At 34.3% G+C, this 26,549-nt stretch overlaps 2 protein-coding genes across 6 annotated transcripts; one reads left to right on the top strand and one right to left on the bottom strand.

The window, feature by feature from the left end:
• The first annotated feature begins 347 nt into the window (after positions 1–347).
• Positions 348–3,693, top strand: LOC106151058 (uncharacterized). Its single transcript, XM_013524138.3, has 2 exons — positions 348–1,057; positions 1,253–3,693. Exons 1-2 carry the CDS (start codon positions 433–435, stop codon positions 2,701–2,703), a joined length of 2,076 nt encoding a protein of 691 aa, XP_013379592.2. The 5' UTR covers positions 348–432; the 3' UTR covers positions 2,704–3,693.
• On the bottom strand, positions 3,537–26,285 carry LOC106151056 (adhesion G protein-coupled receptor G6). Of its 5 annotated transcripts, none has more exons than XM_013524134.3 (27): positions 25,954–26,285; positions 20,607–21,260; positions 20,323–20,394; positions 19,437–19,514; positions 19,092–19,163; positions 18,810–18,875; positions 17,347–17,495; positions 16,757–16,845; positions 16,111–16,306; positions 15,344–15,435; positions 15,131–15,198; positions 14,593–14,774; positions 14,283–14,430; positions 13,893–14,005; positions 13,438–13,666; positions 13,017–13,197; positions 12,398–12,553; positions 11,982–12,152; positions 11,441–11,593; positions 10,673–10,800; positions 10,259–10,279; positions 8,944–9,061; positions 8,331–8,475; positions 7,869–7,950; positions 7,107–7,510; positions 6,051–6,158; positions 3,537–5,054 (listed from the first exon to the last, which is right to left on the bottom strand). In XM_013524134.3, exons 2-27 carry the CDS (start codon positions 20,864–20,866, stop codon positions 4,963–4,965), a joined length of 3,573 nt encoding a protein of 1,190 aa, XP_013379588.2. In that variant the 5' UTR covers positions 20,867–21,260; positions 25,954–26,285; the 3' UTR covers positions 3,537–4,962. The 5 variants fall into 5 exon arrangements, with proteins under 5 accessions (XP_013379588.2, XP_013379589.2, XP_086862700.1 ...); XM_013524135.3 differs by lacking the exon at positions 25,954–26,285 and adding an exon at positions 25,777–25,943; XM_087006574.1 differs by lacking the exon at positions 25,954–26,285 and adding an exon at positions 23,859–23,879.
• Positions 26,286–26,549: the final 264 nt, after the last annotated feature.

The raw sequence follows: 26,549 nt of genomic DNA, 5'->3' as shown, positions 1-26,549 counted from the left end.
GCGTTTTTTATTTCTTTTTATTTATTTCTTTTTTATTTTATTTGTTTTGTTTATTTATTTATTTATTTTTGAATTTACATAATTTTCTATGTTTTAAACATATTGTACATGTATATGGCACCTACATGTAGGCCTAATAATGTAGGCTATGGTTATCAATGACGATACATATGTCTTTGGATTTTTCATGAGGCAGGTATTGTTGGCAGATTGACAATCAAATGAAGAATGAAAGGTAATAATTCATTATCAAACCAGATGTTGATGAAGACTCTACTTCTTTCAATATTTCTTGAGCGCAGCCACGAACAGCTCTTCACTTCTCTTTCGCGTATCTGCGTAACTCTTCAGCTTGTGGAGTTCTATTTCGATACGCTACATGTATCAATGCCGCTCAACTAGGTTTTCCCTACTGAGGGCACTAGTACAAATATGCCAGTTTATACTTCTGTTACAGCTATTATTGCCCAAGAAATTCTGCAGACTATACCCAATGCTACAAAAACTGTCACTGACTTGAGCAGCGTGCTGAACTTGCGTCAGAATTGGGTCGTCGGAGACTGCAAAATCGAACAACTTGACGCTAACCATGATGACAGTCCTATTAAACAGTGCCACGTTCAAGGTAGCTGGGAAGGAGTGCGTGATTTATATGATGCTTTAGCTAGTGAGTATGATCGACATTTGGGGACTAGGTTAGTACAAGGTTGTAGTTCGTCCGCAGACCCAAAAGATTGCACACCATCATCATCATCATCTTTTTCATCGTCTATTCCTGTTCAACTTGGCCAAATGCACAGTGAAGCTTATGTGATGCAAAATCCAACAGTTGGTAAAATCAGCCAAGGTAGCGTCATAAGAGACATGAATACTGCAGCAAGTGACAACAGTGCCAAAATACTTGCTCCGAGTCATCACACCCCAATATGGACAGAGAGCCTTGGTATAAAGAATGATGTACGTGTTAGCCAAGAAGAGCATCATTTAGAGGAAGATAAAAGCAATGAAATGGACCCTGGTGAAAATCTCCATAAAGTTATGCCACGGACGAAAAGAGGTAAATACACAGAAGATGGAGTACAGATTGCAAGTTAATTTCTTTTTCATGGGATAAAAGATTTTCTTAATGATTTTTGTATCAAGAAAATATATGAAAAAGAAGGAAAACACTGAGGAATGGCCAATGATTTGTAGTTAGCAGTTTATTCGTCCATGCAGAAAAATAATAAATATGTGCTTTTTGTACTTCTAGGCAGACCACTCAGGAAGAGGTATTGTTTACAGAATGCTGCAAGGAAAGGACAAAACACTAATTCACAGTCTGTAGCCCTGGGAGTAGAAGATGCCAACAAATATGAACAAATGTGTGACTTCTGTGATGTTATTTCAAAGACTTGCAATGATTACTGTAACCATATTATGAATGAACATATGCTGGAGAAATGGGTCTGTTCTCTGTGTGGTCTGGTAGGTAAAGACAAAGCAAGCATGAAGGATCATTTGGCATGTAAGCACTGGAAGCTGAGATATTTATGTCATCTGTGTGGAAAAACATATAAGCGGTCAGACTACCTGCAATTGCATAGTTGTGGTGGGAAAAAGAAGGTGAAAAGACCCCCAAGTAATTTTCCATGTCTTAAGTGTGGAGAGAAATTTGCCAAGAAAACAGGTTTGGTGGCGCATTTAAAAGGATGTGAGAAAAATCTAAACTCAGGGGCTGAGTCAGGGACAGAATTCGGTGAGATGACCATGCTACAAATGGAAAATAATCCTGTTGGTGACACATTTCAACAAACTTCCACCATAAGGACTCAACAGGACAATCCACTGAATGCTGGTGGCATTGATAGAAAAATGAAAGAGACGAACGATGTTGCTAAGAAAATGAAGTCATTTAACTGGAGTAACATAAAACCTCACTGTACAGTAGAGAAAGGGAAAGTATCCTGCAAATACTGTGACTTTAAAAGTGAATACCGTTGCCATTTCAAGGTTCACATGAAAAGAAAGCACCTGCAGAAGTCTTTACAGTGTTCTTTATGTGACAAGATGTTTGGTATCAGAGCTGATATGAAAAGCCATCTGGAAAAAGTTCACTACAAAGTTAGGCATGTTTGTAGGATATGTGGAAAAAAATTTACAACCAAAGTAGGTTTGTATTTGCACACAAAACGACACACCTCTGAATCTCAATCTTTCCGTTGTGAATTATGTGAAAGATTATTTGCCAGTGCACAGTACCTGGAGGTACACAAACTTAAGGCACACAGTGCCAACCCTCCCTCATATGTCTGTGAGCAATGCGGCAATGCATATGCCAGCAAGTATTATTTACTGGAGCATCAGAGAATGCATGAAGGTACCCCTGTATACTGGTGTCCACATTGCTGTAAGCCGTATTACTATAGGAGGTCTTATGAACAGCATTTGGAAACCCACAACGAGCATAAAAGATACCAGTGTCAAGTCTGTGGGACGCAGATGCACACCCGTGGTGCACTGAATACGCACATGCGAACACATACAGGAGAGCGCCCATATGCCTGTGAGGAATGTAAGAAGAGGTTTACACAGAAAAGTGCTCTAACACGCCACAAACGTATCCACACTGGAGAAAAGCCATTTCAGTGCCAGTTGTGTGCTAGAAAGTTTAATGATGCTTCCATATTAAGGAGGCATATGGCCATACATCAAAAGTCATAAAAATTGTGGTATTCACTGTGTACTTATTTTAATTATTGTGCCAAATACCTGATTTGTTTTTGTAGAGTGACTTTATTACGTTTGCTTTGGATAGCAATCTTTAATATTGTGCAATTTTTGTCTTCACATTTTATTTTTTCCAAACTTTCTTTGGTGGTTTTGTTGCAGAAACTGGTCTGCCATTTTCATAACTTTCTCATATGATATATTATAAGAAATTAATTTATTATAAAACCCATTTTACTTTTTAACTGTTTATGTTATTTTTAACATGACAGCAAGTAGTTATGTATGCACTTTATGTGATAATTAAATTCAATCTCACTCTTCATAATTGTTTCATACCAGTCATGCAATTTGTGAAAGAAACCCAGATACATGTATTTGTTAATAGTTGGCATGATGAGTTTATTTTGAACTGTGAAAATTATCCTTTTACAAAGATGGTGCAGGAACCTGTTTTTGATATTTAGTTGAGTCTGTTTAAATTAACATAAATATCACATATTACTATTGATGTTGGTGAAGAGGTTTATATAGTCTTCAGAATAATGATGTCGACCAAGAAGTGGATTTTTACCAAAGGCAAAAGTGTATAATTTGATACATGAATGTTTATGTCCCCAAAGACTTCAAAAGTTCCAACATCATTGTTATGTGGCATCACTATTGTCTGATTGATAACCTTTTCTTTTGAAGTTTTGTTCAATTTTGTTTAGTGATAATGCTATTTGTCAGTATTTTAAAATTTTAAATTTTTACCAGATCTCAGATTCATGGATATAAGATCAAAATATTAGGTGGATGGTGGATTAAAAAATTCAAACTAAAACTTCAAGAAATTTATTTTATTGCAAAGAGTACAATGTTTAATATATTTTGACAGTAAGTTGAAGGTGAAAAAGGGTAAAATTCAACCTTGTGCAAAAGATTGAAGGGGACTGAAATAAGTTGTTACTGCATACAGAATAATAAAATATATTTTGTAAATATTAAGGTTTATTGCTTTTACCTCTTTGACTCTACTTGATATTCGATCAATGAAAAATTTGGTGCATTGGCAAATAAAGTTTTCTATTCCTGAATGTTCTTTAATATTATTTTCTATTTTGTTCAGTTATGCCTTGCATAAATAATGTATTGCAAATAATACTATTATTATTATAAACATTCTTAATAATATATTTCTTTCTAAACAAAGACCATAATAAGGGTTATAAACTTAAAGAAAAAAGACCCTTACAATGCTTTTGTTGGTTTATAATACATATCCTAAAGATATCACATAAAAAATATCACAATTTCTAGATTTCAAATTGCTAAGCAATATTGCAATATTTCTAGAGTTTTAACTTAAAAGCACATTTCATTCATAAATTCAACCTGGGCTTGACATCATCACATAATGTTCATTTGTATTTTGTATTTAGATGATTGTATCAACAGCTTTTAGAACTGTTAACTGTATAACAGCCACAGGAGTATTGCATTTTTTTCCTGATGTATTAAAATTATTATTTTTCAACAAAATACAACCTTGCAAGTTTGGAAAAAGTGAATATGGTGCAAAATTGAGCTCCACCTTTTTTTTTTTTTTTTTTTTTTTTGTAATTCTTAATTTTTATGTTGTGCTGTGTTTTTTTCGAATGTACTGGTATATTGTTAAGAAATACCAATGTTAAGACATAAACTTGAATGAATTCATGTTCCATGTAGGACCTATGTGATATGCATTTTTCAACTATGTACACACAAATGTTTATTGCTGACAAGAATGGAGTGACTCTAACTTCTTACCTCCTATTTTAAAACTTGTAGGAGTCTATATAGTTTTATAGTATTACACATTAACAGAAACAATTCATTCTGACAGGGTAATATAGAGAGCAAATTCAAATTGTAATTTCAAATTCAACAGAGAAATCCTCCTTAGTCTCATGTCAATCATGTTTGTTACGTGTGTTAAACAACAATTGTAACTCAATAATTACCATTTTGTATATATGCATCTTAACAATGCTTTGTTCATTACATTGTTGATCTCTGCAAAAAAAAAAAGCAGCTTACAATGCTAGTGAAACATAACTGGCAAAGGCAAAAATAATAAATAATGTATAAACAAGGAGTATTGTCCTTAGAAACTAATCCTTCAGAATTGGTTCTTCAGTGTTGCACAGTACAGGCACAATATCAGCATTTACTGCTCCAATTCCATTAATATCAGTTCTGTTTGCAATTTTAAGTAATTATTCACCTCAGTTAATAAAATCCCTTGTTATTAATGCCTCCATTTTTGATGATAGTTGGATCAGGACCATATTTCGTCTCATATACTTTACCCTTGCTTGGGACTAAAAGGAAAGAATATACTCTATATAACTATAATGAAATATTTGTTCCACAAGATAACAATTTGAATAAAAAAAATTGACAGCAAAATTATTCTATTTTAACAAGACAATAAAAGCTGGTGGGGAGGGTAGCCAAATACACGTATCAATGAGAAATTTTAACAAAAAAGCTAACAATAAAATATAAAAAGCCCAATAAGCAAAAAAAAAATCATAATGCTAAAGAATATAGGAAAGTGATACACATACAAAAATATAAGAGTACCTTAGCTTGTATGTATAAAAACACTAGATAAATGTATCACTTTTATATTTCCTTTAGTAATGTGATTTTCAATTAATGAAATCAAACAATTACACAATATTACAATACCCGGTGATATTTGGACAGTTAAGGCCACTTTTATTTATTTTAAACCCAATGAGATTTTTAGATTTTACTTAAAATAATTGACTGTAAAATCAAAATGATAATCCAAAATGACCCATTAGAGTACTAAACCATGGAGTACCAAAATATTATGGTAATCAGGAACTGGTGAAACTGCAAAAAGGCCAAAATGATATAGCAGTGGTTTGGGTTGATCCTGGATATCAATTAATTTGCTGTCAAGATCTACAACTAGCTACAAGATCTACAATGAATTTGCAAATATTTTCCTTTTTATTTTAGTTTTCTATTTGAGGAGATGATTTTAATGGCTATCACATTTAATGTTATGATCAAGTGTTTAAGATGTTAAATTGGGCACATTGAGATAATTACATAATGCACCATGAAATTTTTTAACATTAACTAGTAACTAAAAATTACTTAGATAAAAATTACTTAGATAATGACAACAATGTATTTCTACTGAAAAAAATGATGAATAATTCAAAAGAACAACTCTATACAACCTTATAATAGTAAATTGAATTCAAATAAAATAAAAATTAACAATAAAAAAACAACCAAGTAACACTGAACTAAAAAACAAGAAAGGCTTCACTCACTAGTTTCATAAGCATTGTTAAGTGGGACCTTAACATTTTTTTCTTCCATTGCCAATTGACCAAGGCTGTTAATACTACTACTTGTGGTCATTTTAGATGAGTTTGAAACTAAAAATACAAAACAAAAAAGAAATAAAAATAAGGATATCCTAACTTAAAAAATGGTGTGAAGGAAAACAATGAAACTCATGTAATTAACAGTAAAACACTGGGAAAGGTTTTTAACGGAAAATGATGTATAAGTGTTGCGAGAGAAAAAATAGATTTTGCATTTGCAAAACACCAAGGCTAGGGTATATGGGATATCATGATAACACAAATACAGCCTGAAATAATATAACATGTACAGTTAAAACATCCAAATAGGAGTTTTCCTGTAGATCTTCATAATCTAAAAATAAAAAAGTTATTTTGGTTATTCTCATTTAGTGGGATTCCCATTAGGGTGCATGACTGAAGCAAATATAAAGTAATTAGTTGGGAATAAATAAATTAGTTTGTCCACAAGTTGCACACCACCTACCCTTCCTGGCTCCAGGGAGTCTAGCCCTGGCAGGATGCACACGACTGCCAAGTTTTCCCAAGGCAACTGAGAGGATATATATTATACATGTATATGTATAATCATGAATGCACATTGTCAATTTAAAAAAAGTGATACAAAATTGAGTTATTTTCTTAGCCTGCAAAGGGTAAGTCAGCCTCTGAAATACTAGTATGAAAGCATTATTTTGTGTTTAAAAATCGAGGCCACCCTGATGGCCGATATCTTTCAAAAAGACTAATGGTGTTTTTCAAAAACAGAGTTATAGTTTAAATGAGCCTTGTGTTCAAAATCAATATGACAAAACTTATATCTGGATTCCAAGCCTCATGTTGTATATTGTGTAGTAAATGTCCTTATTCACTTTTTAACTGCACTCCTTATGCTAGTACTGCTACAAATCTACCCAGTAATTTGCAGAGCACACTTTGTACTTTAGGCCAGGCTCTTTAATTAGCCATCATGAATCAAACATCCCAGTGCTTTAGAATTAATTTGAAATTTTCTCTTACCTCCAGTAGAAGAATTGAATGTGGAGCTGTCTTTGGGTTTTGGACAGCAAGGCAAACTTCTCATCCACATCATACGGACATCATGTTTCAAGAAGCAGTGGAATATGAATACAAAGAGTCCTTGCAAGGAGTTGAAGATGGCAAACAAATAGTGGAATACTATGAACCTTGCACTGAAGGTAAAGAAGGCAAAAACCCAGGTCAGCCCCAACAAGACCATGATGCTCAGGGCTCCTCGGACTTGTGACACCGAGGATGCCTTCTGGGTCTTGGTGATCTTTTTCTGCTGGACATGGCTCCGAATCTGATGGAAAACTAACCCAAACGCCACAAAATTGAGGAGAACTGTCACAGCCACCGGGGTGATCACTGTCACATACATCGGTACAACTGTAAGCCAGCAGCTGAAAAAGATTTCAAGTTGACAATTCATCTCTTTGAAAGTATAATATAGTATCTACTTGTGAGGCCAAGGTCAGACTGACAGAAATCACTGGATCAATCCTAAGCATTCATAAAGGTCACTATAAACATGTTTAAATTGAGACTTTTGCGTATTTTCAGCTTTGCATCTTGCCTGCTGGTGTCAAAAGGCTAATGGGTACTGACAATATCTTTTAAAAATGATTAAGAATGTGTCATCATTTGCTGATGTGAGATCCAGCTACCACTATTCATATTCTGCCCAAGATTTTCTGCCACTCTAAGTGTTTTTCTATATATTAATTATTTACACAAATACTTTAAAGCAATAGTACTCACAAGGCTTCTTCATATCCAGCGTAATAGTTATAATTGTCAACATTGATGGCCAGTGTGATTCCAACTATCACCAGTGGTGCACCTAAAGCATAAAATAATATATATCTGTGTTGCATGTATATTTACTTTTTGTTGATATAGTGTGAAAAAGTAGTCTCATAAGTGATAAACTTTTTGCTTGTGTTCATTCAAGATATACAATATGTACTTTAATCTAAGATGACAAATTTCAAAGTAAAAATATAATATGTTGAGAATTAATCTAAAATAAGGGTCAAACTAAAAAAAAATTAAAAGAGATACAAAATACACCGAAACACAAAAGAAAACATAATGTAACACAATAAATAAAATTTTAAAAAATGTCCTGTCTCTGGGAGGCTTTAAATATCATGGTGAATAGCTTTTTACATGCAATATACATCAAACATTCTGTATAGATAAAGTAGTGACACTATTTACCCCAGCCAACTATGGCAAACTTGAGCAGAAGCTTCCTGTAGTAAGTCTGGAAAACTTTCACCAGAGCCAAGTACATGTAGAAAGCTTCTATCAACATCCACATCAGAGTTGCCAGCAAGAAGTAGTGGAGCAATATGGCAACAGTCTGGCAAATAAAGAATAAATACACAATTTAGAAAGGGTAGTTTCAGATAGATGGGGATTCATAGTCCCTCCTGGTATCAGCTACCCTATCAGTATTATTATTCACATTGCTATCACTACTGTCAATATCATTATTTTTTATGAAGTGGAAAAGGGAGGTTAAGCACATCTTTTACCCATACCCTTTCCTTTATGGCCCCCAATGAAATCTCACTGCTAGAAATATATCCTGAATCCCTATATCTAAGTTCAGTAAATGCAAATAAGTAAATTTAATAGGTACTTTTGTCTTAAATTGGCTAAACATGCAGTATAAAAAGAAAAAATACAGTAAGACAAGTGTAAGCTTGCATTGGAAAAATTCATATTACAGTTTTGGAATTTAATGTGAATAATAAACAAAAATGTATTTGGAACTGTTGTGACAATAAAAAACAATAAAACAATAACAAATAAAGCCATGCTATACCTTGCATGCAATAACATTGCTCAGGTTTTGTGTTCCAGCTACATAAACAATATTTAAACCCAGCAAAGCAAAACACAACTGGATCAAGATCTTGGAAGGAGTGTCTTTGCGCAACTTCCTAGAAAATGTAACAAATTATATACAACTTCATGCAGAAAGGAGGCCCAGCTGAACAAGCATAGCTAGATCAAATTCCCGTAACTGGTCTTTCCACTATTTCCTAAAAATGTAAGTCATATAAAACTCTGCAAAGAAGACTTTTGAAATCAAATGATTTTTAAAATAAATCTGGCACATGCAGACATTATCATAAACTACTATATGAATACCACATTGATTAATTACAGTGCTTTTCAGATCAAAACATTTATTAGAGTCAACAAATGATTCCACAATATTATTTTATCAGTGTTAAGTTCATAGAACAATGGAATCAATATTAGCAGTTAAATATGAGACCACATATCACCTAGTAAAAAAAAATAAGTCTTATAATTTAGCTGCCACTTCTGGGAAAAGTTGTATGTTGAAATGAATAGGTTACCAGACAAACAGGCAATTTATTTTAAACAAAATGTAGAGCATAAATTGTCTTTTTATGTATAAGTTGCTTTCTAGATTTGTTGGGGAAAGAAATAAACTGGGTTGGAGACAGAAAGCATACATACATACATAAACCAATTTAATATATATATATATATATATATATATATATATATATATATATATATATATATATATATATATTATAATTCAATAAATCTTAAAGCATGTAATTGTGGCTAAGGTATGGCAGGATAAAACATACATGTATAATATTAACATGCATCATGAGTGTTATTATCTTTTTCAATTGATTAAGTTTCTCATGAAGTGTGAAATCAACTAATGATATCTATAAAGCCACATTCAAATTCAACTTAAGCATTTGCATACATAGCAAACTTGATTAGTTCATTGTTTAAGGTTGTGCTTACTGGGTGTTACATTCAGGACTTCTTTAGCTCAGATCAATGTTCATTAAAATAAACAGGTATAATCTAATTATCCGGTGACAGCAAAGGACACACATAAGTTCTCTTGACACTAGACCTGCAGTGAAGTTTTGTCAGAAGTTCATATTGCAATTAAGATATACCCAGTATTGTCATTTTTGAAGTTTTTTTTTTTTTTTTTTTTTTTTTTTTTTGATACAGTATTTGTCATGTACACAGAACTATTAACACTCAATTACTTGATTCTATTGATAAAATTGAGAATAAATCATTTTGGTTAACTCATTGCCTGCTGTGAATGGGAATCTAACATGACTTACTTGCTTATCATACAGGGAAATCTATTTTAAAAAGAATTTGATTAAATTAAAACTGATAGAAACACAGGGATGCATAAATTAAGGAACTTATAGTATGAAACTTAAACATGTCTATTTGAGGGTATTAATGAAAATATGACTTTTCCAGTTTTGTATTTAAATTTATAAAAATTTTGTCCCTAGAAACTTCCCTAGATATAATGACGGTATAAACACAACCTGTCCTCTTTTTAATGAAATATCGCAGAATGAGAAGAAAAACTTTATTACTAACATAAACATCTGATTGATCATTGCTCAACTTGCATTGTGTATTATTTGCAAGTCTGGTATCCATATCTTTGGTTCTGCATTCAAAAATACAAATTAAGAATAATCTGTACTGGCAATAATGATAAAACACAAAACTATTACCTGTATGCCAGGTAGGAGATGATTGTCAACAACAGACCCAAAATACTGAGACCACAGCCCACATAGGTGACAATCATCAGAATTCTTCTGTTCAACTCATCAATTCCTGAACCTGTGCCATAAACATCCTGCAATGTACATATTTACATGTATATATTTTTTTCACTGTAGCCTATACATGGTGTCAGCACAAAACAATCTTCTCTGACATGACACACATGTGACATGTCCCATGATCTGAATCTATGACTAGATAATAATATGATAAACTACTATTAAACTTTTGTTCAAAACCTTAAAAATTAAAGGGATAATAACTCTTCGTTTTGGCCAAAAAATTAATTTTCCTGGAGTAAACAACAATTTTCCCATACTAACCAATGGTTAATGAATCCATTTTTACATTCAAAGTTAGTCCCTGGTTTTTTTCTAAAAAGTTTGGTTTTTTGTTAAAATCTCTTAAGAGATTATAACAGAGTATAGCTATCAATGGAGGTCACGTGGTCTGAAGACAAGCTCACATATCAGAATAATAGCTGTAACTGCCATTTTTGTGGTAAAACAGAATATATTATATTTCTATGAGTTGTTCACAATGTTTTTATTGTGAAATATAGATATCATATGAAGAGTTATTATCCCTTTAATATCTTTTTGCTGACTTGTCAAAAGAAAATTGGACTCAACTTGACCACATCCTGCATGGCAACTGACTGAAGCAATTGTCATACTGGATTCAAACTGGGGTGAGAGTTCACTGGCACTTACCACCAGCAAAGCAAAATTAGTGAGATGGTCACACTGGCAGACCGTCCTGTTTCCCGGCTGGTCACCTGCCAGTCTACAGCCACGCCCTGACCATCCTCCTTGACCACTGTTGGCAGAGAAGTCCCAGAATACACACTGGGAGTTTTTGACAGTCTGGAATGGAATGGATGAAATGGCTTTTGTTGAGGAACCTCCTTTTGTATAAAGCTTTAATTCAAGATATGTCACTGGGTTTGTGACACATATGAAGAAAAATCCTTACAAGCACCATGTAAAAATATTAAATAAAATGATAAAATATCTCTCACAGTGATCAAATCAAGAACTATGCTTACTGGAAGTCAAAGTGTATATTTATTACATTTCAAATATTGATAAATATATCTACCTAATAAACTTCCAATACAAAATAATTTGCACAGTACATGAACCTGTCCCATTCTAAATATCATTCAAAGTTATAGAATGAATGACAAAAAGTCAAGAAAATCTTTACAAGGAAACACTTTTTTCTTTATCCAAAAACATAAATTATTCTTACTTCATTTTCTCTCTCCAGATGTCTGAATGATATAGTGACTGGGTCAGCAAGCTTCTGGATGGTCAGACCAACCACACTGCCCGCAATGATATGACCATTAATGTCCACATATGGGTAAACACTGGTGTTGGTCTTCACAGAGCCAGGACTGTCACTGAGAGAGGCCAGTACCTGGAATACAAGGACAACAGAGAGTGTATTTCACATAGCCAGGACCAAGGCAGCCTTATCCTCATTACTTTTAATTAATTGATGGATCTCTACTAAACTTTGATCGATTAGATACATGAGTTAGCACATTTCTGACCTCTCCTCCTGAAAATTATCTCAAAAGGTGTTTTTTAAATTATAACTAATCAAGAAACACAAAAACATTTTCTTCCTTTGTGGAAGTAAAAATAATAATAATAAGGTACCTTGAAAAAAGTATTCTGTTGGTAGACCACAAAGTGGACTCTGGAAGCACTGGCTGGCTGTGTGGTATTTAGTCCTTTGAATAATGTCCTTGGCAGACGTATGCCAACATCAGCCACATCTGGGACGGGTTCATTCTCAGACCCCACAAGTCTAACCTAGATGACATAAAAATATTTTCTAAAAATTATTTTAATTGTTTTTTACCTTAGCTTTTATTATCTATATATTTAGTTGTAATCCTGATAATTTTACCTGTAAACAGCACTGAGACGGTAGTGTAGTGCGGTTTTAAGAAATAAATATTATTATTATTATTATTAAAACATTGTCACAATTAAATTAAATGATGTGTTTAATTGGAAAATTTAATCCTTATTTAGCTAACAAAGAGACAGTAGCCCTTATAAGTTTCAAGTTAAAAACAATAACAATTACATTAGGCCTTGGTTCTGAATAGATCAAGTTTCCATATATTTTTATATATGGGCTTAATTTATGTATTGCCATGGAGCACCTTTTATCAGTGGCTGTTCCATAATGTACTACACGTAGTAACTGCCCCCCTGCCAATTGTCACCAATTATCATCATTACATTTCTACATCTCAGTCTCACTTACAGTGTCCTCATGAGGAACATCATGTCTTTCATCAGACACACTATCAAATCCTAAACCACTGAATTCTGGGTCTGCTGCATTTGCTGAGACAACTGACACTGCTAAGTTTGGGGCCACAATGGTCAGATTTGTTCCCTCAATATCAACTCTTTCAGCAAAAGTATCAATACCCCGTAGTATCCTGCAACATTGACAAAAGACTTATTAAAGATAATCTACCATAGCCTAATTTGAATGGGAAAAAATATACAGTACACTTAATAGGAGGGTTAAAATGCATATATAATAAATCAAAAATGAATTGACAATTGGAACAATACAAAAAATAGTTTTAATTAAGAAAACTATTAATGTATTTGTACTGTCTCTTCAATGGCAAACTACTGGCTCATATCTGTAAAATTAATGATATCAGTTTTACCTGTTCACTGACTGGGTGTTTGTTTCTGACTGTAGCAAAGAGTTCTGACCACTCCCCAGCAAGTTACTCTGTGTTAGGACAACATCTTTTGCCACACGTGCCACCTCTGTTGAATTTAATGTCAAAATGCTGTCCAAAACATCTGTGGCAATTTCAACATCAGTGCCTGATAATTCTTCAGAGTTGGATGTTACATTACTCAGGACTTGTGATACTTGCTGAACATTATCTACAAAAAATACATGTTTGTCTTTGTATAAGTATCAATGAATCCTTCCAGTAAAGCATTTTTGTATCTGAAAACTTTATATAGGAAAAGAACCATTTACATTAATTTACTATTAAAAAACTATGAGGAAAGGATGACTACTCAATGAAATCATTATTATCCAAGTATGTACTTAAAACTATGCTTAAATCTTTTGATGGGCAGAAAAAAGTAAAAAGGAACTTACTTCTGTTAATTTTTGTGGCATTTAAATTATGGAGTCCTTCAGTGGTCTTTGTCGTGCAGTTCTCAAAATTTGTTGGCAACCAGTATACAATACCTGACGACACATCCATTGTACTGAAAAAACAAATATAATCCGAAATAAGACAAAGTTGGGGACAGACACAGACAGAAGAGTTGAAATATTGAAAACGCAATTTAAAAGCTGACCAATCACATATCATACAGCATCTTGAAAATTAGCTCTCATCCTGTCTCCAAGTGAAGCCCTCCTCCACATATACGTACATTTATAGCATACTGTACTTTTCAAATAAATACTTAGGATCAGCCTTTTTCAAATTTTGGTGCAGTGTTTAAAACAGATGACATTTATATAACGACATGCACTTACCACTGTTTAACAGCAGTGGTATTAGGATTTCTAAGATGGTGCACACAGGGCAAATAAAAAGATCTTGTCACAATTGTTGCGTTGGTCCATCTTCGTCTCCACTGGTAAACACCATGGCTGCTATTGTCAACAGTATGTAAACACAAACCTGAAAAAAAATTAGAAATTTATTTTAAAAGTGTTTTAATTGAAATTATTAAGTTCATCATCATTTTTCAGCAATATTTCATCAAATAGGAAATTTTATGGTACATTTTATTTTTATACAGCTAAAGAAATGTTAATCAATGAATAATTTGATGTAATTTACCCCACACAAGCTCTGGAAAATGCCGCAGTCCACTCAAAGCAACATCAACCAATTCATTGTTTTGTACTGCTCTGTTGATTTCTCTGCTGATATTTCCTCTTGTGACAGAAACATTTAAAGAACTGTCGATAAAGCTGCGGATAGTGACATTAGAAACCACACCACTGAAAGTACTTACTGGACTGTAATTAAAAATAAATTGATGCAAAATATCAAATACATGTAAGACAGATTCATATATAAATACAGTGCAGTTATAAAACATTCTACAGCACCTTTAATTATCAAACTAATAGATAGGTTAGGTTTATTGCTTCATTCAGCAATGTCTTAATGGAGTTTTTGTCCACACATGCCCTTATTTCCATTAACTCATAGCAAGAGTAAGTCCTTTCCAAAATATTGCACCAAAACAAGAAAAAATTTCAAAAAATAATTACCAATTCATTCTGTAGTTTACCCTCATTTTTCTCTGACTGCATTTATAATCAGACCATTTTTGTGCATGTACAGATACATGAAATAAAAAATAACCTACCTTGGTTTTATGGATACAATTTCAATTTCATGTCTTCCAGGTATTACTTCATGCAAAACTTTCTCTAACTGAAAAACAATTTCTTTCTCATTAAAAAAAAATCTGCAATGTTATAAGCTTGTGAAACAACAGACTTGCAAGTCACAGAAATTACAGATACCAGTATCTTTTGAAAAAGGTTACCTCAACAAAATTCTAATTTGCACTACATACCTTGGTGTGGAATATAGGCCAAAGAGTCTGGTATGCTGGTGAGGATGGAGAGATGTCATGGGTAAACAGTATGTTAAAATTGCGCTGTACCTCTGAAAATCAAAACAAGAATTGTTTTAATATATCTTAGCTGTTAAAACAGCTCCAGCTCCTGCTCTAGCACCAAGACTAGACTCCCACACCTGACCAAATGTACAGACTGTTCTGTAACAATCATCAAAGAAAAATAAAACAAAAAGAACTTACTCTACACTGTCAGTCTTGGAACCCTTTGCATTGTACAGTTAAGTTGTTAAGAGTGGTTTGAGAATGCAACCTTGTAACAAGCCATTCCTGAATCAGGTGTGGCCTACTCTCAACTCTCAAAAATATTTAGATATTTTCTAAATATCTGGAAAAAATGGTTTGTCCACTCCCTTCCCCCATCTTTCCAGTTAGGAAATACAGACAATCTATATGGCCAGCAAAACTACATGTAATGTACCGTTACTTTTAGGCAAAACTTTTTTTATATTTTTTGTCCCTTTTTACTGTTTATGGAGTCTAAATGACTATTCTACTTTGATTGTATTAATCCTAAGAAAATCTTGAAAAAAAATAAAACTTTCTTTGGCAAATGTGTCAACGATTTCATAACAAACTATGACTTTGGATTTAATAAATGAAAATACAGTAAAAATCTATTGTGTCAGCATCCACCCTCCAAATAAGTAAATAAAAATAAATGGATACAACGGGCTTACAAGACCATAATGTTTGATACATGCCTGTTCTATTAGACTGTCCTAAACTATTACAGTTATCTCCAAGACAGCAGGTGGAACAGGCAAAGGTGGAATTCTCTTCATAGCACCTGGCTGGATTCATTCTTGCTGTCCGGTTCATACATGCATCCAAATTCATGCATCCCTTGGTAATTCTAAGACCACTTTTCGTTTGATTAAAAAAACTTCCACAAGAATTCTGAAATAATAAGGTGCACATACACCTTTACATGTACTATGTATAGTGCTAGGAGTCTATCCAACATCTCAAAAGCAAGGGTCACAAAAGCATTACTGCATATACCATTTTACTGTGCCTGGCCCAATAATTCATAGTAAAAAGGTTTCTTAATTCTTTTTAACTTAAAATTATTTTTGGCATTTTGCAAAAATTCCATTCATATAAACCTTGCATTAAATATGTTACAATAATTACCATCAGAGAGAATTTGAAACCATCATGCTACCATATATTTAATTATTAATTTGAAAATGGATTAAATTACATTATATATATATATAAATATACATACAAAGATGGTTATTAAGCAATACTGAAGAATATAGCAATATAGCCATCCCATAGATTACCTGAAAACTGTACAGCAATGTTCAGGTTGACAGTATATCTAAATAGGTAAATACTTACAAATCCTGTCCTGCAACTTTGGGGCTGTTCACAGTCTCGGTAATCATCAACATTAGTGCAAGTGTAGCACATGTTACTGGCTGGCAGGTCTGAAAATTTTTAAAAACACAACTGAACTTTCTTTGCAGTTGCAATGTCATTCTCCTGAGAATAACAATATACTATCTGGTACAACCGCAACTGCAACAAAAAGTGTCATGTATAGGGCATTATCCAAAAAAAAGCTATCTTTAGCTAATGATTGAACATTTTAAAAGTGTTGTGTTTCTTCTCTGCAATGTGCACTAGTCGCAATAACCACTATACAACAAACGTTATGATGGGACACAAAAGTAAATGCTCACAAAGCTGTGATTTTGATATAAGTAGAATGTTTTAGGAGGTGCATATAATCACATGGGCTTTGTCAATACCCATATAGCCAGAAATTTCAAAGGGGGGAGTTCTTTTTCTGTAAAAGTGTATCTTTTCCCACAAAAATTTCACTCCCCTCGCTCCAGTTACAGGCCTGCATACAGGTCTGCTTTTATAGCACACAAAATCCATGTGTTCCATTACCAAAATTTCAGACAAACAAACAGCCCTCAAACCTGGGTCAACTCCTAATGCTTGGAGAGCCTGCCTTAGATTTCCCCCTTGTGTGCACTGAATGCTGCCTATAATATGCACTTGAGAAGGTCTCTGTAGGAGGAATTTGTACACACCAACTGATGGAAGTGTGCAGCTCATGGTCAGATCTCTGTAATTAAGTATAATTGATTCATTAATTGAACTGTATGTAAATCGATGTATATCATAAGGCAATGGCAGGTCCAGGATTTGGCTAAGGGAACAGGAAGAAAACCCATTAATTAGACATATACCATATACCAATGCTGGTACTAACATGAACTACACCACCAGTACTAGAATATGCCTCCTCTCCCACCTCCCATCTTAGACTTTAATTTTTTTTTTTTTTCTTCTTTGCTCAGCCATGTGGTGACTTTGATCAATGTCTATTATTTAAATAAACTAGTCTGGCATTTAGTTAATGGATTTTATCTTTTTACAAGAAAATTAAACTTCAACTTAGTGTAATGTAGTAATAAGACTTTACACGTTGTGTGTCATATACCCAGTATCTTATATATATATTATATGTAGATTTTACATCATCAATTATGCACTGGAGTTAGTACTAGTACAGACAGAATAAAGAGCACATGGTTTCTCAAGCCACCGATTTCTCAAGACAAGTCACTAAGTTCAACCAAGAAGGTACAATTCCTTGGTCCAAGTGTATTCACATATTGAGATCTGAGGAAATTTCAGGGGTGAACATAAAAAAAAAGAAAAGAAAGTCAATAATAAAACTAATTTATGTCACTAGCAGAGACATTGATAAAAGTTGACAAATAAAACAAACAGAAGTCAAAGACCCACGTGTATTAAGGATTGCTGCATACTACAAACTACTGTTAAGTACATCTAAATGTACTAGATGTACAGGCACCAACAGGGGTAATCTATATATTATCTAGACCTAGGCACCAATGTTGATGCTCCTTTTTGCTTTCATATTTTTGCACTTCAGCGAATAAGAAGCCCTTCAAAAGTCAAGTGTACAAAATTAACCCTATCTTTAACCTGCATCTTGTTCCTGCCTTTCTTATTGAGTCTGTTTAGTGTTTTATACGCAAATTATATCGTTCTTTTAAAGGCTGCTTTTTGGACCGCACTGGTAAAGCTCACTGGTCAGACATGTCAAAATGAACACAAATTGCAACCGATACAAACTAACTCGCTTTCGATTTCATTTTAAAATAATTAGGCCGAGTCATTGCACGGTAGATTTTCCACCAGTTGTCTGCAGTTGATGGTTTGAGTCTGTTCATGCAAGGAGTTATAACTCCTTGGTTCATGGTAATACATGCTTTCCTTTCATCTTAAGCACAATTAAATTTTACTTTTTTTGTTGTCATTTGAACATGTACATGTACATGTACGTGTATGAACATGGAGAATAACAATTAAGGCCTGTATACTGTCCACGAATAAATGAATTACTTACAGATTTGTTAATCTTGGGGTGTGGATAAATGCATCCGGAGCAAACGATTGGATAGGATTTAATGTCCTAGGGAAAAAAACAGTTAGATATATAACCAAAGATTTCATGTTCTAACAAGAGTACGCACATACATTGCAACAACACTGCAGATATTTATACTCGTTGGAGTCATTATAGTTACAGTTGCAATATATTACCTATTTAATAGTCTGAAGTACTTGACATATCATTAGCAAATACATGAAAATTTACCGTGTACATATATCATTTAACCTTACTTACAAATTGGCCACTGCCGATAGACCGTAAAATGTGTCTCGGTGGATTTTTTCCACTACATTGGAATGGATTGACCTGAAAATTAAACAAAAGGCAAAAAGCTTGAACAATTTCCTTATTGAGCTGTTGTAATTAATTTCATTTATAGCTTTTCAAAAATAACGCCCTTATATATAAATGTCCTGGACTTCTTTGATTGTTTGTTTTTTCCTTGTAAGTAGGCTAAGGTAAAAAGTAAGAAAAGAAAATCGTGTTTTAAGATGTGTCTCATTTCATTTCAGTTGTATATGGAGCGCCTCCACAACGGCAGTTAAAAACAAAGTTTAGAATAAAGTCTATTAGCCTTACAGAGTAACTAATCTGTGTAATCCTTCGAATGCTCTCTCTTCGATCCACTCTATTGGAGGATTGTTCAACTGCATGTAACTGAAAACAGCAAAGTTATCAGTGAATGTTTTGTCAATACAAGTAGAAGCATATAAATAGTGATGACAGTCGAGCCTTAAATATATTTTATTTTTGATGTTAAATGGATATCCTGCGCATATTTTAAAATGTCCGTCCAGTAAGTTAAAATGTATTTTTAGTCTTAACAATCTGTACTCGTAATAACACCCTTACAGTGTAAGATAGCATGTCCAATATCATCCATACTATCAATGTCAAGTCCTTTTCATCACTGTTCACACGGACTTTATTGCGACCATTATATTAGATTGTTATCCCAGAATGTTGTTTTTTTTCTCCCACACAGACTTCCCAACATGAATATCATAGTTTTATGAAAACAAACGTTCATAATTGATACTGGCAACAACGAAGATGTTAGTTAAAATTCTAAGACTCTAAAAATTTGGTATTAAATTATTCCACCCTCGCTTGAAATTTCTATGTCCTAATGAAACCCCCCACCCTTCATAACGCATTCCAAAATTGGCTTGAACGTCGCCTCCCTTCAGAAACATACAGAATCTGAAACGTACCAGTACATCTCTGCACTAAAACAGTAAGGGTGTACCTTGAAGAAGAACGTCGTAAAACGCAGAGTGCTTTCTTTGAAGTGATTTTAAACTATGAAGGATCTGACAGTCATTTTCAGTCACATTCCATTTATACCCACTACCTTTTGATATTAAGGGACTCTAAGATATAGTATACAAAATTAAAGTATAAACGATACAATAATTTTGCAGTAGACTTCAGAAGTTTTTGTGCTAAAAAAGGATATACTTACAGTGATCTTAGATTCGTGAGATTTCGAAATATTCCTGCTGGCACTTCGGTAAACTTGTTGTAACTAAGTAATCTGAGGCAAGGAAAAAAGACATACACATTAACATTCTTCTCCTTTTATATCAAAATAAAATTTAATATATTTAAATACTCAGAGTCGATAGGGGCAGTCATTGGACCCTCTAGTCGATTGCCAAGTTTTAGGAAACATAAAAAATCAGCTAAGGTTGATTGTGGCTGAGAACGAATCGCTGTCAGTTATACATGTATATGCATGTTACTTACAGTATATTCGTTTCTCTTGGTATCAAGGGAACGTCTCCTACCAGAATATCACGGAGATCAATTATATTTTTTGCCTGGCAATCTGCGATGACCGTGGCAGAACCCTCCCCTACTATTGTGCAGGGCCCTGTAGGCTGAGTCGGCGGCACGAAGGCGGCTCCTTCAACCCTCCGAATCCCAGTTTGGAACAAAACGAAAATACATCCAAGTTCCAGGGCTAACATCTTCCAGTAAAGGAGTTTTTGTTTTGATTGATACATTTCCCGATGGACTTTGTCGAAGTATACTCTCGCTGTATCAAATCTAAATAAAATCACAGATCTCTTAATCCCAAAACTGCTATCTAAGTGTAGCACTTATCTCCAATGGCTAAATCCTGGTTTTGAATGCACACACTGAAATTGGATATCAATATCATATTTCATCTTCCTTGTTACTTAAACATGTCAGCAGTTGACTGGCACCTACATCATGTTTAGATCCTTGTAACTGTGTCACGGGTTATCCTTCGTTAAAAAAATAAACAGCTATCCTTCGTCTTTTCACACAGTTACCCTTCGTCTTTTCACACAATTATTCTTGAACTACGGTTCACTACTGATGGCTGGCTCACTTACAGGAAGATATGAGGAATGGATTGAGCTCCATCATTATCTGTAAGTAAACAGAAGATGAATGGTCACTAGGCAGTGTAATCTGCTTTGTTTGCAGCGTTAATCGACAGAAAAATCCTGAAATTAAGGTTAGCGATTGTCATGCAATCCGTAATGGGACATCCAGTATTTAAACAACCTCGGTTTAATGGAGGGGAATCTGAATTGACTGCGTCTGAGTGATTTTTTTCCACGTCTCCAGCTGTAACTTTATGACTTAAATCGCACATATTATCCCTTCAGCAAACAGTATTTCAGATACAACGCTTCTCTGATCAATTTCAATTTGAATTAACGATTTCGTGAGGAATATCCCAGACTACAGTCGTCCGTTCACACCCCAAGTGTCAGATAGTTTCTTCCTAGGATTTCTCATGTTACGCAATGAAAAACCTTTTCTCTTATAACCAACAAAGCTTATTACTCATTTCCTCTCACTTCCGATATTACTTAAATGCATTCAAGTTGAATCTGACAGTGAAGTCATCCATACGTTTGTCAATAAAGCTTCAGGTATACTCCACAGGATAAAAGCAGCGTGACAACACAAATAATATAAATAGAATAGACGGGAAAACGTGGGTTTAAATTTTGAAAGCGTGATGTAGATTTTTTTAATCAGTATGTTTGGGGACGTTGAGGGTTATCAAGTTGAAGGGGAGGAAGAGGGATGGTATCGAATTTGATAACACGGTGATGAAAAAGCCATGGCGGCTTGTGCGAATGAATTTGACTTCTAGACTCGAAGAGTAAAATAACCTCTTGTTTGGAGTACCTGAAGTATCAACTTGTAAAACGTCTTTAAATTCAGCAGCACGCCTCCTTCGTAGAACTCACAATTTTCATCACATCACACCAGTTCTCCATGATCTACATTGGCAACCTGTATCTCAAGTGATAGTAAACAAAATCAGAAAGTTACTCGCCTTCAGATTTTTAAAGGATCCTAGCCTGAACAATAGTATTAATACATGTATGATAGAATCATAGTCAATGAGACAAACACCGCTTTCAACGGCAAGTACATGTACGTTAGTTCTTTTGTAAGTTTCAAGAAAAATTAAAGTAGGCCCCTGCTTTTTGCTTAAAGTATCTTGTGGTCCTTGTTATGCCTCATTTAGCTCTTATTTCTTTTTATGAGTTTAAAATAAATCTTAATTATTTAAGGATTAATATGTAATAATAATTGTGAACAGCGCGCTATTATCATTATTATATGAAGAGCGCGGGGGGGGGGGGGGGTGAGGGTGGAGTTATGGAGGAAGGAAGATAGAGTTTTAACAGTGTATGCTTTACTTTCTCTTAAGAAATTCTCATATCTGTCTTTCTCATTTCTCAGTTATCTAGGGGTGTTAAAATCATACACCTGGTGTTGGAAAATATCAGAATATGACGCTTAGTTTGTACTTCAGTAAAACCTAGAAACGCACCACAGACTAGAAAGGGACTTAGCAAAACATCTAATTTAATCCGCAAAACATATTTACCCTTACAAAGGATATACATATGAAGCAAATCAATGATGTGCTAGTGTTTCATTTCATTCTGAGGTAAAGACATGAGTATAATATTTAAAAATGTTATATGAATTGTTCGGTTAGTCCGAGTGCATTTAAACACGGTTATGATTTGTCATTTAAGAAACGAACTCGTTGCACCAAATCCGTTTGTTATTGGTATCGAGATTGCGAGTGCTTGTTCAGCACTTCATGTAAAGGACCCCGGTATTCAAACTGAGGAATTTGAATGAATCAGTTCGAGCGCACTTCAAGTGACAATCGAAAGGAGAAAGTGAATGCCTTTGTCAAACTCGTCACATAATTACTCTTCTTTTGATATGAATACAGAGCAACTTTGGTTCAAAGACATATGTTTCTCATCTCGAAGTTCAATGGTTTTCAAATGATTTCTTGACACTTCAGAACTTAAATTATTAAAGCACATTGCAGCACGAACAGTGCATCGTGGTACGCAAGCAGATGAGAAAACTCCTGTTATCTTGCCAACTTATGTTTATTTTGATCAATTCTAGTCAAGTAAGAAATAAACTCGTAAATTGTAAGTTGCAATGATAGATTTTGTAAAAGTTGAACCTGAAATAACTGTAGCTTTCACACTGATTTGCACGTACATGTAAAACATGACCCAGTGAAGGTCCCTGCAGGCTTGCGACTGTTTGGAAAACGAAATTTCGCCCACTCGCATCCCCTTTAAAGTTGGGGCTGAGACAATATTTGATAGTCAACATCAAATTTGTACATCGATGTTGAGGACTTTTCTCCTATTACATATTTGTGAGAGAAGATCAAAATTCGTTCTTCGGTGTACCAGCGTACCGGCGTGCCAGTGGCGTTTATGGGATTGTTTACAGGCAAGATATCTTCTCAGACTGTACCAACTTTATCATTAAGAAAAAACGTGACGCAGCTTTCATAAAATTGCAATTGCAAATGCCGATCCACACAGGAGAATTAAAGGATCTTTTAAGTAATAAAATGCACGTGACAGCGGTGAAACCAAGACAAAATGACATCTTGTCAATGGCGTTAGAAGTCCGTGAAATGAAGGTCGTCAAGAAAATCGAGACCTCTATACCTACCTCTGTCCTGGAGAAATATCACACGCCCTAGAGGACGTAAAGCAAAAAGAATGAAATAACTTCACCTCATATTTACTTTATGTCTTGGGCTTTATGTGGATTCTTCAAACATGCCATTGTTGGACCTCAAGGATGTGTTTCCCACCAGCTTACATAGGGAGTCATGTTACTTAAATATTACATGGCAAAAGTTCACGTGTTGATGGAAAGCTTTATGATATTAAAATACTTCGTGCGTGTCGCGTTAGTGTCCAGTGCTACACATACTGTGACTAATCATTCATGCCACCTTTTTTGTTGTAGATCATGTCCACTATCAAGATCCTGGCGTGAAGAGTCGCATTTCGACCACTCTGGAATCAAGATTAAGCTTGACCAGTTCGCGTGACAGCATATAGGGTTCGAGTAGATAGCTCTTTTTATAACAAGTAAACGTCTTATTTTGTGTATATCGTTATCAATAGTTTCACTCGCAGGGCTATCATTAAAAGTAGGCTTGTTTGCACATAATGTGTGTTTTTTACATGAGCCATTTGTCATTTTGATGGCTTTTAATCGAATCGATATTTTCACACGGAAGAAAAGAACGTCTACTCCTTAACTCGTATACCAGTACAATATATTGTGACTTTTTCAAATTAGTCGATTTAGTGTATACGTTTCTTGTATAATGATAAGCAAACAACGAGGTAACGCTTACATTAAAGTTTTCACAGAGATGCAAAAAAACAAAAAAAAAGAAAGCTTTGCTAAAAAAAAATAAAAAGGTAAATAAACGTTGTCTAATCCGTCCCACTAAAAGCAGCATGATATAGAAATGCATGTGGCTAGTCATTGTTGAAATGCGTTATATCACACGTTATATCAACAGGAGAGAATGCATAGATACAAATTAGTAACCAGTATATATAAAACCATAAATAAGTAAATTTGGCAACAATGGGAATACAGATCCAGACACAGACACATTGTTTGTATATTAGCAGAATGCCTCTCATTATTCTATCTAGAAAACATCTAATCTAGTGACTATAAAATATTGACTAATTTTGACTTAGACTTGTTATTATCAAACTCACTGGGAGTGAATCACACACGGTAGCACAATACACATTATATATATTGTGTAGGCGTGCAAGGAGCACTTTTTTTTTTTTTGAAAATCCAGGGTAGCAAAAAGAGATGGCAAGGTCCAACGCACCCTTTTAACTTAAACGTTATGTAATTTTAGGAACTTATCGTGAATTTTAATTAAACTGTTAACTAAACTGTTTAAAAGAATGAAAGAACATTGAGAAATAACCAGGGTAACAATGACTTCAAACGTGTTAATTCTTAACTGGCAGCGGATATAAACTTTATCTTTATCGAGCATTAGCATGATTCTAAAATAGAGCAGTATGTTATCAAACTAAGATATGATAAATGTTTGCGTCACAAAAACCATACATAACGAAATACTAAATGTATCCAAATCTAGCCCACTGTGTTTGAGAATAGTTAGCCACACCTGGGAATTAATATTTTAATATTAAAATGTTGCCATTGGGCATTTCACGTTACAAAGCCCTCCAAAATTCATTAAAAAGGGCACAATTTAATGTCAAATACAAAGCGAAAAGACAAGCCTGTCAATAAAAAAAATAATAGAACTGTTTGAAAATTTAGTGACAATATCAATTTTAATACTTAAATATTGATACTTATAAGCTACAATTCCACGTGCTTTGCAAATATTCTTTTTCTGGGACAGACAGGAATCGAACTAATTTAGCTATGTGTTCGACTATTGCACTCTTTCGTATATTTTGTTTTGCTGGGACGATCTGATTTACAGTGTAGCTAGATGCCTTTACTACAACACTCTTTCTCATATTTTGATTTAAATCTTCTCATGTCCTGTGATGGTTTTACTTACACATGTACCCTGTGCTTGCAGCCTACTGGATTGGGTGGCCCGGCCCCGCGCATAGAATGGATCCATTCATTATAGATCACTAAGTATCACAGGAAATTGCTGTCAGTATATTGTGTCTATAATCAAGTTTTCCCTCTTTGCTGAAGTTTGTCAAGTTAACAAATCTGCCCAACTCACCTCTCAACAATGTTATTGTATCAGGCCGTCCAAATACAACGTTATCACTGCCACTGCAACTGGTATCAAGTGCTGTCTGTGATTATCAGTGCTAATTCAAGTCGTACATATTGTAGTGACTAAAACCATCTGTAAATCCCTCGTCCCGTGATCTAGAGATCAATCTATAAACAGCCAGCCAAGTGCGCGAACAGGCTCTTCACACGCTGAGCCTTCACTTGTATCGCCCAGTCAGATATACTTTAGTTTTGAATACCCTGGACCTAGCAGTGTGACGTCCTGAATTCTAACTTTATTGGGTGTTCTCATGTGTAGTATTCTTTCAGGCGAACACAATGCGTGATCTTATATTTGTTGATAAATATGCAGGGCGGCGGCCGGATGTCAACGTCAGACGATTGGGTATCGAATTCTTCCTCAACGAACAATACTTTTTTTGCGTAATAACGGCGTCGTGTTGATAAGTCTTAAATTGAAAGCAAAAAAAGCTTTTGCGAACATTTGAGGAATTAGGTTTTAACGTTTAGCTTTGACAAGCGTGCAATGAAGAAATGAGTAGCTCAGTTTAGCCAAACTGTACAATGAAAAGGGAGATC

This window comes from Lingula anatina, chromosome 1, assembly GCF_051362555.1.
Source record: "Lingula anatina isolate TDL-2025a chromosome 1, LinAna3.0, whole genome shotgun sequence".
In the NCBI taxonomy this organism is placed as follows: domain Eukaryota; kingdom Metazoa; phylum Brachiopoda; class Lingulata; order Lingulida; family Lingulidae; genus Lingula; species Lingula anatina.
Note: the sequence above shows the minus strand (reverse complement) of the source record. Positions and strands in the feature narration are given on the sequence as shown.

Excerpts from the sequence above, each read along its gene's own strand:
- LOC106151058 (XM_013524138.3), top strand. The coding sequence starts at position 433 with ATGCCAGTTTATACTTCTGTTACAGCTATTATTGCCCAAGAAATTCTG. Across the intron at positions 1,058-1,252 it reads TATGCCACGGACGAAAAGAG|GCAGACCACTCAGGAAGAGG; the intron begins GTAAATACACAG and ends TTGTACTTCTAG.
- LOC106151056 (XM_013524134.3), bottom strand. The coding sequence starts at position 20,866 with ATGTATCAATCAAAACAAAAACTCCTTTACTGGAAGATGTTAGCCCTG. Across the intron at positions 20,395-20,606 it reads CCAAGAGAAACGAATATACT|ATTACTTAGTTACAACAAGT; the intron begins GTAAGTAACATG and ends TCCTTGCCTCAG. Across the intron at positions 12,554-13,016 it reads ATGTTCCTCATGAGGACACT|GTTAGACTTGTGGGGTCTGA; the intron begins GTAAGTGAGACT and ends TATGTCATCTAG.